General features: G+C 45.4%; 1 protein-coding gene across 2 annotated transcripts in view; it reads left to right on the forward strand.

Moving 5' to 3' along the window:
- The window catches only part of Veph1 (ventricular zone expressed PH domain containing 1), a 205,613-nt gene that overhangs the window by 60,360 nt on the left and 130,134 nt on the right, over positions 1–15,119 (forward strand). For both annotated transcript variants that reach the window (XM_085682474.2, XM_048424730.3), the window contains exons 5-6: positions 58–224; positions 9,016–9,225. In XM_085682474.2, coding sequence (XP_085538600.2) covers positions 58–224; positions 9,016–9,225 — 377 coding nt within the window. The remainder of the gene's footprint in view (positions 1–57; positions 225–9,015; positions 9,226–15,119) is intronic.

Here is a 15,119-nt window from a genome sequence, read left to right on the forward strand (position 1 = left end):
ATTTCTATGACTCTGAGGTTGATAAGGTCGCTGTTGCTTTTATTGTTCCCTCAATAGGAAATGCCATGCTGTTGAGGGTGTTACCTGCTGTGTATGAAAAGCAGCCTCAACCGATCAACAGACACCTGGCAGAACTCCTGGCCTTGATGTCTCAATTGGAGCAGACAGAACAGTACCATCTACTCCGGCTTTTGCATGCAGCAGCAAAGAAGAGAGACGTGGAGGTATGAAGTGCATTGTGTCTGCTTGATAAACACTGTGTGTGCTCCGCACTGTGCGATGGCCCACACAGCCAGAGAGACATCTGGATAATCTGAGCAGGATTAACGTGCTTAAGGTTTCCTTGCGCATACATATATGCGTCTTTCTGTTTTTAATATGTTTGTACAAGAGGTGTGTGAGTGGGTGAGGGGGGTGATGTTGGTTCACACTGCCATGAAGATTGTCATCCGTCCTAGGGACTCAGAAAAGCCAGGGCGCACAGTTCTAATTTGTATTTTAAAAATGCTTAAAACTGGAGGGCAGATGGTCTAAGTTGGCAGATACCAATACTCCAGCACAAGAGATCACATAAGATGTGTGAATTCTCTCTTCCTTCCCCTCTTCCTTTTGTCTAAGTCTTCGACAGGGTGACTGGTGCATGTCCATAGTGAAAGGGAAATCTCCTTTACCCAGTCTACCCATTCAAATGTTATTCTCACCCAAAAATATATTCACAGACACCCTGAAATGTTTACCAACCATCTGGGCACCTTGCGATTCAATCAAATGGACACAAAATTGACCATCACAGTTACACTGATAAAAAGCAACCAGCAGGAATCTACAGCCATTGCAGGATAACTTCCATGCAATCTCATGTGTGCACACAGTTCTCAGAATCTATATTCTCACAAGCAGGGTCAAGAGAAAGATTTGCACATGAGTTGACTCATGAGTAAATGTGCCCAGCATGGGGCCAAAGGTCACTCTCTTGATAGCAAATCAGTTGTCACTCTTTATATCCAAGTAGCATACTGATGTTTAGGATGCTTGTAATTAGCAAACCACAGTGGTTTCAGTACTGAAAGGAATTTATAGGCAATATGATAGAAAATAAATAAACAGCAACAAAAAATGTTTACATGGATCTTGGTCTAAAAGACCACATTATAAGGATGAAATAATATCCCTCTCTCTTTCCATTTCTCAGATAGAAATTGGCTGCTGTGAGGGGAAGGTAGTTGATGGAGATCTCAGAGGGTTTTGGATTCTGCCTTAGGAGAAGATGGTACAGTGAAGTCCTCTCATGGGAGTAGCATCCAGACTGGAGCCTGAGAAATACATAGTCTGTGCTGCATGGAACAGAGGAACAATGGGGCTCTAGGAAAAGGAGCAGGGTTAGCAGTTACAAAACACTAAGTATAGCCTTCATGTGATGCCCCAGGACAGAGACCAGAAAGCTGGTCCTTTCCTCTGGTGTATGCTCGTAGATCTCTGTTCATTAGATCAGCACAGGCCATAGGCTGTTACCACAGGGATCACAAACTAAAGAACAAGGTCAGAGGCTTGGCAGAGGAGCTGTCTGATGCCTGTGTGGCTTCGCTTTTGTCCTTGGGATAATACTAACAACAGTATGTTATTACTATAAATAACATTATTGTTGTTATAACTTATTGATTATTATTGCTAGTTTCTCTCTTCTAGTTTACTCTCAACTCTTTAAAGACCATAGGATATGTTGACATGTTCACAGTTAGTCCCTGGCTTCATGCTGGGCAGGAGTAGGGGTTTAATAGGAACTGAAGAGATAGCGCAGCAGGTAAAGCGCTTATTGAATAATCATGAGGACCTGAGTTCAATCCCCAGCATCTATAGGAAAAGCCAGGCATAGCAGTACATGCTTGCAATACCAGCACTGAGAAGGCAGAGATCAAAAAGCTCTGGGGCTCACTGGCCAGTTTTCTTAGTTCAATTGCCAAACCCCAGGTCGCTGTGAGAGACCCTGTCTCAACAAAGAGGACCAACCGCTTCTGGAGAGACCCTGTCTCAACAAAGAGGACCAACCGCTTCTGGAGAACAATACCTGAAGTTGACCTCTGGTCTAAACGCACACATGCATGTGAACATGCATGAACATGAACACACGTGCACATATGCACACACCAAAGTGGTTAGATTAAGAGACTATTGAACGAATAAATAAGAAACCAAAGGAAGTAGAAGCCTTAATAAAGCAGGACGGTGGTGGTATGGTCTCTAAAGGGAGAAACATGACTCAAGAGAGCCGTGATCCAGAGTAAAGGAGACTTGAGAAGGGAACTGGGCCTGGATTTGGCAATCTGAACTCACCAGCGACCCCACAGAATCAATGTGTGTGGAGCTGCGGTGAGTGGAGGCAGATTCTTACTGCGGGTTGCATGTAGAAGGAAAAGTTAGGAAGTGACCGTGTGAGTATAGACTGCCAACTCAGGAAATCCAATGCAAACAGAGGGATGAATAACACAGCAAGGATGCAGAGATGGAAGGCGTGAGAGGAAGTGTGAACAAGATACTGGGGAACCTTGGGCCGTGTAGTCCAGATCACAAGTGCACGAGTCAATTTCAGGAAGGCTGAGGGGCAGAAAGGCTGGGGAACAGGCGCTATTGATGGGTGAGAAGCGCAGCTGTGGAGTCTTGGGGCCACCTAATAGCAGGCCGATTCAAGGGACCGAAAACTGTGCTTTATTTGTGACTGCCATTGCTTTAGAGAAACAATAAAAATCCAGTGATTTCAAATGACACAGATGGGCTTGGGGTTTTTCAGGCCAAAATCCAAAGTGGGTCATCATGGCTAATTCCCTCTGTGGGGTCTAGGGATGAGGCTATTCCTTTGCCTTTTCTGGCTTCCAACAGCTATTGGATTTCCAGACACATGGTCCACATCACTCTTGCCTCTCGTCTCTCCATAGCTTCTCAGACACTGGTCAGTCCACCCCCACTGTCTTCTGTAGACCCATATAATTTAAGAGAACATCCTCATCTCAAGATCGCATCAACAGAGTTGACCACTTCTGGTTCTTTTTGTTACATAAGGCAGCATACTCACAGGCTGCCACAAGAAAGGACATCATCCTCTATAGGAAGTCATTGTTATGATTACCAGGGATGGAGCTCATTCTCCCCAGGCAAGGACTGGTCGTGAAGAGCACAAAGCCAGTGAGGGCTCAGTTTTAAGAGGAGGGAAGAGAAAAATGCCTTGGGGTCACCCACCCCAGTCCATGCAAAGAGGTCCAGTAGTGAGGATGACTCCCCCCATGACACACAGAGGTTCTGTGAGAGCATTACAGCTGCCAAGGGGTTCAGGAAAGGGCTCGTGAATCCAAATAGTTAGTTCTTGCCACTTTGTGGCTTCAAAACCTCAAAACGCTAGTTGGTGTGGCCTGTCGGTAGGTATTGTTCCATGGGCAGTAGGTATTCACAAGCATGCTGTTTTCCTTCTGGAAGGTTCTTACCTCACAACTCCAGCCCTTCTTGGCCAACTATTCCTGTCCTTTACACAGTTGTTAAAGATGCTAAAACTTTCTCAGAATCAATTGGTCCCTCACTCCTCCAGAGCATCCTGAGGTAGAAGAGCTATTCTGCTCTGATACCGCCATGCTTAATGCTGGTCATTACCAACAGAGAATCCCAGGGCTGGCTCAGCACCTGGTATACAGTAGTGTTTTCTTGACTATTTCTCACCTGGAGGTGTTAAAGCAAGTATCTAAGTTTGCAGACAGCTTCATCATTTAAATGGTCCTTTTCACATAGAGTCTCTCACTTGTTCCTATAAGTTACTCTATGATTGTTAATTTTTCTCCATCTTACTTTGATCAAAACAGATGCTCTGAGGAGTTAACTTGCTTGATATCACACAGCTGCCGAAGCACAAGAAAGGTCCAGGGTTTTGAAGCCATGCTGAGATCGACCTCCTTCTTCTCTTGGCCTGAGCGGCTTCCCCTGGAGAAGGGTACAGAGGAGGATGATTTTCTCACTACTGGTCACAGTGGACAAAGGGTGCGAAGAGTGGGTGAGCTCATTTACACACCAACAGCCACTGGCTGGGTGGTTTGCAGCCACTCCCTTATTTCATCCCACACAGGGGGATTTTTATAGTTTATAGACGGAAAACCAAAATTTTGATCATTCACAGTGATGTGGAGCAGCTTGGTAAGGTGACTTTTTACACCGGCTTCATCCCGATCAGCCCCTCCAGCCCTCATCGGCACAAGCTCCGATCTCCCTCTCTAAGTCACAGTCAAACTGCCCTCCCTGAAGTCACCACAGACAGATAATCTGAACTGACACTTGCATGGTTCCAAAGCTTCACTGATAAGACCAAGCTGTAGGTCTGATATGCTTCCATCCACGAAACTTTTTGACACTAAATATATATGAAAAATTTTTAAAAAATTGCGTCTGGAGGCCCATGACTTCTGAAGCAGATAGAGTCCCAGAGGATTTGGTGGAATATGTGGGAAAGATGGCAAGGGATAGAAGTGGATTGATAGAGAAACAAGCTCTAGGTGAGGCCACAGGTTCTGAGTGTGGACCCTCGAATGGAGAGTACCAGGCCTGGGAGGCACTTAGAGTGACTGAGTGGCCTTCACTGTCCTCGGATTTTAACCGCTAGAAGAGGTTGTGAGAGGGAACCTCCCAGCCCAGCTGCTCCCACTCCTGCTCATCGTGGGAAAGCAGCCCCTCTACCTGCCCCTTCGTTATTTTCTATGGTTCCCTTAGAAACGACACTGCCATAGACAGGGACACACAGAATGTCCACTTCACCTCCTCTCATATGTCCGCTCCTTAGACAGTGTCCAGGGGCCATGATCCTGGAGAGAGGGTTTTCAGAGATGCCTAGAAAGAACCAGCAACCAGAAATGCAGACGGCATTTCAACTCAGTTCTGATCCATTTCCTTCCAGACTAAATAACCAGGTGAACACGGAAAGGTGCGATTTTGCAGTTCAAGCTTGTCATGTGTTACCTGGAGGTCATCATGGTTCGGGTCCAAGATGTCCCCCACATGTACTTATGTTGGAACTCTTGTTTCCCGGCTGGTGGTGCAGTTTCAGAATGTTGCAGATATAGACTCCTAGCGACAGACTTTTGGGGGCATCATCTGCTTCATGGTCTTCCATGGTGTGAGAACCCCCAACAGGGATCGAGCCCCCCAAACCATGCTTTCCACACCATGATGTTCTGAAACCATGAGCTAAGACATATTCTTCCTGGCTCAAGCTACTTCCTTGGGTTTTCTCATCGAAGACGAGTAGCTAAAACAACGTTTACTAGCGATATCCCTAATCAGTGCAGTCACCTGTGATGTTTCCTGGGTTTCTGTTTGATTGATTGATTGATTGATTGATTGGGCTTGTCCTGTTTGGTGAATGCTGAGGTTCCGATCACCTACACTTTGTGACCAGTGAGAACATGATTCTCAGGTCCGGTCAGTAGAGGCCCATGAAAAACTGTTCCTCAGACCACCATACAGCTCGGGGATAAAGTGTTTCCCTTGTTAACCCTTCCCTCCCTGTAAAAGCAGCCCCTTTGGAGACTCTCATTCAAGTTCATACGGAGGCGGACAATTTCTCTACACAAAGCTGATAGTTCACGAGGTCTCAGCATCCACACATCTGTACGCTCTAAGTTACAGACGGATGGCTCATCTCTCCTTCATCGTTGACATCGGGCACCGTTCTTTACAGGACACTGTTCTCCGCAGAGGGAGTAGCAGTTCCTGACTGGTGACTCATGGTCAGCGTCCCCAGGGAACCGTCAGGATCCATTTATAGGAAAAGTCTGTGCGGTCAGTTTCCCAAGTTGCCTTTATACGAATAAAGTCAGTGTTTTCCTGGCTGCCGTGGGACATCCAGCAGTCTAGCTAGCAAACAGAACATAATTTATTAATGTGTATGCATACATGTTATTAGCCCCAGGCATGGGCTTCTGGCCCCAGGCATGCGGAGTTGAGTGACAGAGAGTGTCAAGTGGAACTCTCCCTCCTCAGTGTTCAGGCCCAGAGGAGCTGCCTTTGCGGTCTGGTCCTGAAAAAGACAGTCATTTCCTGGGTTTCACACAACAGAGGAGAACATTCCTCTCCTCCTGCCAAATCTTACAGCACCTAACACATCATGGGCCAGGCCAGTCGCCAGGCCCACAATGCTCAGGGGTCACTTTGCATAAATACTTGAAGTCATTTACAAAACATGAGAAGATGGGGCAGTGGGATAGATATAGTCTATCTGGGGACAGCCTGCACAGCAAAACCTGCTTTCCAGAATCTCGGCGTGCAGGAATTAAGTAGTAAACAAAAAGGATGACAAGCATTTCTGTAGATTCATGGAAATTAATGAAGTCTTGATGCTAATTAAGTTAACTAAAATAGAAATATTGCCCAGAGATGAATTTAAGTGGTACACACACACACACACACACACACACACACACACACACACTTTTTCTTTTATTTCACACACAGGTCCTGAAACGTCATTTACTACCATCTGAACAGGGCCTAATTTTCCCATGACCGTATTCTTAAGGTGCCTTGGCTTTGGGGATTTGGGAGAGGTAGATATAGAATTTCAACTCCGCGATGAGGCCGACATTATGAACTGCTATGTGGGATACAAAGAGAAGAACCAAAGAACCCCCGAGGCTGAGATTCTACCCTGGCTGTTTCCTTCCCAGAGTCCTGTCCAAGTCCCCCCACCCTCTCCCCCACCTCCCACTCCCCCCCCCCCCAACTTGCACTCTATTTTAACACCATCCCCACTAAGCACAGCCTGGGGCAGTAGGACCTTGGAATTTTTCTGGATACCTTCAGCGTGTCTCCGATGTTTCTTCAGGAAGGGCTCTTGTCAGCACATGTATCTCCAAGAGTATGAGGGACTATGGCCCTGCTGAGTCCTTTGCTGGCTTATCTTACCAGAAAGTCATAATTTGGGAATTGATAAAGAGAAATGGGGTTATTTACAGTTTGGGCCAGAAAAAAAAAGAAGAGGAAAAATAATTTTACTTGTCTCCACCTTTCCTGTTGTCGTCGACAATTTATGGGGGGCAAAGTAGAACAAAAGCCAGAAAGTGCATGTAAGTGGATTTAGCGGTGAGACAGGCTGTCAGAACTGGGAGGAATTTTCCTGAGGGGATAGCCTCATGGAAACAGGGCTCCAAGCTATTTGTATTATTAACATATTTTCTGGAGAAATTTTAATTTTTAAGGGTCCTTGTGACACTGTTAAGTGACCTCATATTCCTGAGAAGTAGCCTAAATAAGCCGGAGACAGCCACAGGCAGAACAAAGCAAGGGCAAGAAGAAAAGGGGAGGGGGAGGGGGGTGAGGTCATCTCTCCCTGCTTCCTCTGCACAGGCCACAGACTGCAGGTCGAAACCAAGCATCACAGGTTGTTTAGAGGCTCGTTTATCAGGTAGGAGGGTTACAGAGTGCCGCTGTGTATTCGGATGTACGGTGTGCAGGATCCCCTTGGTGTCTTAGTCCCGAGTCCTCTGTCTGTAGGATGGGCAGCAGGGAAAGTCAAATGTCAAAGCAGAGGCTTCTTCCTGTCACCTCCTGAAGCAGTTGGTACCAGGGAGCTTGACTGTGGGGAAAAGGCAGCAGAAACACCCTGAAGTGATCACCCTGCAAGGCCACAGCGTGGGCTTCGGCCATGGGCCTTGAGGAAGTCTTTGAAAGCACCTAGGGGAAGCTTGCTGTCATCAGATTGGGGTTTTAGGAAAAAGTACCCTGGAGGCAGTGAAAAGATTAACCAGAAGGGACAAAAGAAGCCACTGGGGAATTATTCCAGTTGTCTGGGACAAGGGGATGACAGCCACGTCAGCTTCCTCTCTGCCTGCCACCTGCGCTGTCTCTGTGACTCCTCTACTCTCTGCAGAGATAGGACTCGCTCTTAGACATGAAGTCAACCCAACAGGGCAGCACTGGAGACGAGGGCCCCGCGTATGGAAAATAAAATTCCTCCTGCCAGGGCACCGCTTTGTTTGCAGTGTGGGGGACAAACTTCGAGATATCTTTCTTTTCTATCACCATCATACCTTGCCCTGACCCAAGCAGCTGGCTAACATTTTTGCTGGATGTGCCAGGGACCTCTCACGGCGTCTCCTGAAGGAGGTGCAATCCCTCCCCAATGCATAGGCAGCATTTATAGAACTGCAGGTGTGTGACTTGCCAGGAGATAGCCATTCTCTCCTCCCAAAGGACTTAAATGACTATGAAGTTTCAATCTATATGTAGGATGATTTTAGTTGTTTTAAGACTATCCTTGGTTTGTCTCTGTTCAAATTCTATATTTTATCCCCTCCCATATTTCACAGAAAGTCACATTTTCCAACTAGAAGGTTTTAATTCTTGTCTTCATAAAGCAAAGGGAATGAGGGGGAAATCATTTTGCTTTAATGATCACACTTTATCATGACATTCTTTGGTAGAACTAGAGATTTGGAACAAGTGAGGAGCCTTCCTGCTTCTTTGTCTCCACTAGGAAGCATTTCTAAGTGGGATTCCACTAAACCAGAGGCTTTAGTAAAAATCAACAAAGGTCTCTTCCTCACTGGCCGTCCTTCTGCTGCAGCTCTGGTGGTTGGGGAAAAGGAATGCAGTATTCCCGTCACACATCAAAGCTTGACTTGGGCATCAGCGACATGAGAACTTTGTGGGCTTCACGTTTCCATAGCAGAGCATGATTTCAAAGAAAAACAGACTCAGGTGCAGGTGGTTTTACTGTCCATTTTAGATTCCAAAGTCTGGAGATTTACCACGAGATTAATAATCCCAGGATGTGTTGTCTCTCTGGTTTAATATTTAATGTGTTGCTGTTCTTATGCCTGTAATCCCAGCTCGCAGGGAGCTGAAGCAGGAGGAATATTTTAAGACGACTACAGACTATGCTCCGTATAAGACTGTCACACACAATTCTCTTTTGAAGGTGATTCTGAGTTGACTAATGTGTCTCTTTGTCTTTTCTTTCTCCTTTCTTTCTCTCCTCTCCCCTTGCAGGTGGTTCAGAAATGCGTTCCTTTCCTCATCAGGCATTTGAAGGATTCAACCCACAATGACTTCATCCTAAACATCCTCATAGAAATAGCAGGCTATGAACCACTGGCTTTGAGCAATTTTCTTCCAATGCTGAAGGAGATTGGGGAGAGATTTCCCTACCTCGCTGGACAAATAGCAAGGATCTTTGGCGCTGTTGGACATGTGGATGAAGTAAGTTTGGTGTCTCTGTCTCTGCCTCTGTCTCTGTCTCTGTCTCTCTCTCTCTCTCTCTCTCTCTCTCTCCCCTTCCTTTCCTCCCTTCTTCCTTTTTTCCTTCCCATCACCCTGAGTTATTTAGAAACATCTCTAACCTCTGAAGTTGTTCACGACTTCTTTGAGCTTCCATTTCCCTTTTGAAACGTTTTGTGTCAGCAGAATTAAGAATTTCATTGCCAGTGTGTCCCTTGAGGTAGAAGAATAATTAAAATGGAAATTTTTTTTAGCATATTCAAGACCACCGTGTAATGCAACAGCCCTTAGCAGGGCTCCATCACATGATCTGTTGCAGCCGTGCTTAGCCCAGGCAACCGAGAGCAGAGTTAGGTCTCGGAGACAACCCAAGAGCCCATAGCTACGGTCATAGAGCACTCTGAGCACTCTGGGTGATGCTATTTGGGAAAGATAAATAAACGTTTGTGAATGTTTAAAAGTTCTAGTGTAAATATTTCTACTCGGGACTCTAGCAAGTGCAGGGGGACACCATCAGGGGTTGTGAGCATTAAACCAAGAAAGTACATCTAGCAGTTCAGATTTCAAAGGCCAGGCATAGATATGAGTGTCTCTGCTGATTTTACATAGGGATTCAGAATTCCCATTTATCTATTAAAATAAAAGTCAATATATAATGGAGAAGGTTTCCACTTAGCCAACTTACACCCAACTATCAAATAAATATAAAATTGCCTGATATTTGTAAAAAATCCCTTAGTTTGGTATAAGATCAAGTTAAAAGTCAGAGAGGGCCTGGAGAGATGGCTTAGTTACTGAGAACACAGGCTGGGTCCAGAAGACCCAGGTTAGATTCCCAGCACCCACATGGCTGCTCAGAAACATTCATAACTCTGGGTCCAGGGGATTCTAACACCTTCTGACTGAATCTGCTGACCTTGTACTTCATTGCAAGTACCAAAAATTATTTTAAAATCTTGCCATTCCAAAGCCCTTCATTAGCTTTAAAGTGGGGATTTTTACCAGTCTAAAGTTCATGTGTCTTAGCGCTGAATATGAGTGAATTTATTCTTCCCTATCAAGTAAAGCTTGTAGCACGACACTGTCAGAGGCTAGAGCCAAGCAGCTGGGTTTATCTGCCAGTGCATTTCTATCCAGGCTCTCTGGAGGGAAACAAGGCATTTCACTGAGGCCCATGGAGGAGAGTCAGCATGAGGGTCAATGTCCAGTACAGCACCCTGGTCACCTATGAGCGTACCATCCACAGGGAGAAGCAAAAGCTTTGCTCTAGACACCTCTACTGCTCTGTGTGGAGGTCTCAGGACATGGGAACTGGTGGAAAGTGGGACCAAATGAGGCATGGATGACAGTGGTTGTTCACTATAAAGCAGCCATGTGACCTCTGTAAACCCTGGTCCTTTGAGCCTCTCCTTTATCTTATAGTTGATCTTTTTTAAAAATGAACTTAATTAGAATTTTTCTCCTTGACACCCAAGCAAACATTCCAGTGGTGTTCGGGAGTTCAGCGTGTCGGGAATTCAAAAGACTATAGAAACACAGGAAATTCAAACCAAGTTCTGGACCTTGTTCCAAACGTTGAGATACACAAACTGGAGCTGAGTGGAGGGAGCCTCCTGTTAACTGAGTCCCAGCAATAGCATCCTGAGAGTATATGTCGTCATCAACCTGAGATGGCCAACGCTAGAGTCAAGTGTTGTCAATTGACTCATGTCTCCCATTCTGTGTCTGCATGAAGCCAGACCTAAGATCTGTAGATGGCCACTGGGAAGCAAACCGGATGTGATTGTCTGTGAACTCAGGGCCCCTCTGGGTAGGCGAACTGTTTCAACAGCTTGGTAGCAGCATCTACCCAATTTTGCCATCTGTATTGGCCAGCAAGGGAAAGCTGTATGTGTACAGCAAAACACAAAATCCCACAAAGCCTGTTTCCTCTACCCCGCAAAATTAACTCAACAATCGTTTTTGTCTAGACTCAAAGGGGATTCATGCTAAATTGCTGTGTTATGCTTGGGCCGTCATGGGATGCCATGTAAGGACTGGTAGGCAATTTCCAAGCGTGCACTTGCACCTGAAGCACAATTACTGCCCTGAGAGTTCAAATGGAAGAGACCAAAGGGCACAGAAACATGCTTCTGGGGCAGCCCTATTCCATCCAGTAAAGGTCCTGTCAATTCTCTATCGCTTGGGGATTTACCCTTCTCTTTGGGGATGATCATTTGAAGTAAATACACACGCAGGAAATAGTAATTTAATAGGCTCATCCTAACCATAGCATGCATATATGTGTGTGTGTGTGTGTGTGTGTGTGTGTGTGTGTGTGTGTATACACACACACACATATATATATATATATTCTTTCTCAATGAGAAGATTGAAATGGTATGCCCCCCAACACTAGACATTACTTCCTAGTCACTTCTCAGGGTCCAACCCCTTGGTGAGCTTCAGTGGCAACAGCAAAACGGTAACATTAGCATCATAGATTCCCTGCCCATGTGGAGAAGGCCAGGGAGGGGGCTTTTCCCCACTCTAACGCATCTCTCGTGGTGCTGTCTGCTTTATTCCCAAAGAGACTGTGACCCTACTTTTCTTCTCTAGGCTCATCAGCTATTATAGGGAACTATCAGAATATTCATCTGGGCTCAGCCCACCTCTGCCTTCACCCCTACTTTTCTCCTGTCTCCTGATTTTCCGTCTACTTGGACTTTTACTACTTCCCTGAACACATCTTGCTCCAGCACGCATCATTACCTTTACACCCTGTTCTGACTGGGTAGCGGTTCCCCCTCCTCCTCCTTACCTTGCCTACCCTAGAGCAAATGCTGTCCCTGGTGTGAATTCTTGCAGGCTTCCTTGAGAAAGTGAGTCACCGGGAGCCTGTACTCCCTTAATGCTTGGGCTGCGCCTCACACCGACTAGCTGTGCCAGGTCGGTTTCTCCTCCTGTATCTGAAATGTCAGAGAATCTGAGTCGCCTCCTGATGAAACACTCTGAACAAAAGGAGCTGGGGGAGGGAAGGGGTCACGTTCTACTCTTCCGGGTCACAACTCATCATCAAGGGAAGCCAGGGCAGGAACTCCAGGTAGAAACACAGCTTCAGTAGGGTCCATTTATCTCTGTAGACAGTGGGATGGCCACCAGCAAAGATGTCTCACGAATGAGCTTTCTTACTATGGGGTCATCTGCACAGTATCACAATGGCAACCAAAAGCATGGGATCTTATGCCACCCAGCCTTGCTCTCCATCCTAATTCAGTCACCTACCAGCCGTGTGGCCTTGGGGTAGTTAATGCAACTTCTCATGACACACTTTCCTCGTCTGCAGGTTGGAAATTAGTGACATTTGTCATCTCACACATTTGTTGTGAGCGTGATGAATTAAAGTGTAAATCGGTGTCTAGAAAATAGTAAACAGCCAAGAGATGTCAGCACTTTCTGACTGTCCTTGTTGTCGGCTCCTTGCTCGTCGAGTTTGTTTGTAGACAAACTGGGCCTAAGAATGAAATTAGCAGAGACAGCAACCATATAAATGACTGGCTTTGCCCTAGGTTCTGCAGCGCTGAATGGATGTGTAGATGTGGGTCAAGTCAAAATATGGGTGAAGAGAATTAGAACCAACCCACCCCAGAGACACCTGCAGGCATCATTAAAGATGTAGGGCAGAGCCAATTACCGTCACCTTTTTGAACAAACAACCACTCTGCAACGTTTGCTGTAGGTTGGTATATATATAATGATCGTCATCATTCCTGGGAAAATAAGGGTAACAGAAATTTAAGGGCATATTTCCTGTGTTTTACCTTTAGTTCTTGGGACCCTGGAATCATTCTGCTTTTTATAAATTGCAGGTGGTTCCAGGCCCCCACCTGCAAGAACCACTCAGCTGGCTCCCAGCAACTTTAATCTTTAAACTCTCATTAGTGAGATGCGAAGGAGGCCAAATTGAATCCAAAGTGGGGTGGTGTTCTTGTTCATGGAGGATAAAAACTGAATGTTGTTCTAGTTTCAAAGGCTTTTGCTTGTTTGTTTGTTTTCATTTCTTCCTTCTTTGGAGTCTTGTCCATGCAGAGGGTCTCAGTACATTTTTAGGGTGTCAAGATCCTCACAGTTCTCTTTCCTAACTAGTGAACATGGAAAAGACCCCTTCAGAAACCTTTTTTTTTTTTTTTTGAGAAAGCAACTTGAATCTGTAGGTTCTCTCCACCTCTCTAAGTCTTAGATCAATAGACTAAAGGTGTTTTCCTTTACCAGACATAGCCTTGTTAAAGCCTGGTCTCCTCAGAATGCTGACTCAACATGTGGCATGTCCTCTGAGCCCCTTCCAGACCTAGGAAGCAGCTGCTCTCTGTATAAAAACAAAGGTGAAGTGATCTCACAGCCAGAGGCAGGATGCTATGGCCACTTGTTTTTCCTGAGCTGTCCGCCACCACGCTGCACCTGCAAAGAGTCAAGTGGCACGCCCGAGAGTGCAGTCCCTGCCATTATGGGTGTCAGGCCCTGTGCCGTCTGTCCTGTTTTCCTAACTGGCTTGAATATGCTGGCCAAGCACCAGGGTGTGTTTGTTACATCCTCTCTGGGCTTAGAGACATGGACACTCTTCAAATCGAGATATGATACCGATTTTGCTCAGGTTGCATTTCAGTGACATCCGGTGGCCCTACAGGCTGGGTTTCAGGAAGGAGAGGAAAAGGATGACAAAGGCAGCTGCGAGCCAGATTAGTGTTCCCATCCGGGCTGCTGTAAAATATCCGCAGAGCAGAGGTGGCCACCAGCCGACACTTTCAATATGCAAATCGAGATCGAAGAATCTGAGAGGTGGGGTTTTCAATAGAGGAAGGAGCTACAGCTAGGCACCTCAGCTTCCCCAGGAATAATGAATTTAATTATAAGAAGTAGGCTGTTTAAATTTAGAATTTAATTGTTGGTTGGTGCCAGCTGCATGTTATCCAATTCTACAACACTGTCATCAGTTGAAGAAGATATTTGATATTCTAAAATGAAAATAACCTTTCTTACTTCCGTCTCTCCTTTTTATTTTTCCTGGGAATTTAGTCTAACTCCATGCTTACTAGGTGTTAAGTCAGGGTGCTCTAGAGAAACAGGACTAAATGAAAAAAATATATGTGTTCTACAAACATATATATATGCACATACATTACATACATATGCATCATACATATATTACATATGTGTTCTATAAATATGTGCATATATTATATACGCTACACATGTATTATGTATATATACTATACATATATGTATATGCATATACACGTGTGCATACACATACTATATATGTGTGTGTGTATATATATATGTATATATATATATACACATGGTCCACCTATTCCCACAATAGCTGTCTCCTAATAGATAGTCCTAGAATCTAGTAGTTGTTCAATCCACATGACTGAACATCTCAGTTGGCCTTCAGTGTATGCTGGGATTCCAGAGAAGTAGGCTGTAATGTTAGTGAAGGAGTGGGCCTAGCCAGTGAGAGTTAGGGCAAGCAGGCAGACAGCCAGCGCTCCCACCTACCGTGGTCTTCATCCAGGCTGCCACCAGGAGGGGTGGCTCAGATTTAAGGTGCATTTTTCTACCACAGAAGATTTGGATTCAGGGTGGGTCTTCCCACTTCAAACAAGTCAGTCAAGAAAAATCCCTCTTAGGTGTGTCTAGCCACTTGGGTTTAGTTAATTCCTGATATAGTCAAGTTGCCAACCAAGAATAACCACCACCCTAGGGAAACATTCACACAGCCCTAGTCTCTGAACACGACTACTGTAGTTATATTATGAAAAGATTTCATGGTCCTGAATACTAAGTAAACTTCTAGGAGTATGTAAAAATATTTGTACATAAATGGGTGTATTATA

The sequence above is a fragment of the Myodes glareolus genome, chromosome 20, assembly GCF_982192425.1.
Source record: "Myodes glareolus chromosome 20, mMyoGla1.1, whole genome shotgun sequence".
In the NCBI taxonomy this organism is placed as follows: Eukaryota; Metazoa; Chordata; class Mammalia; order Rodentia; family Cricetidae; genus Myodes; species Myodes glareolus.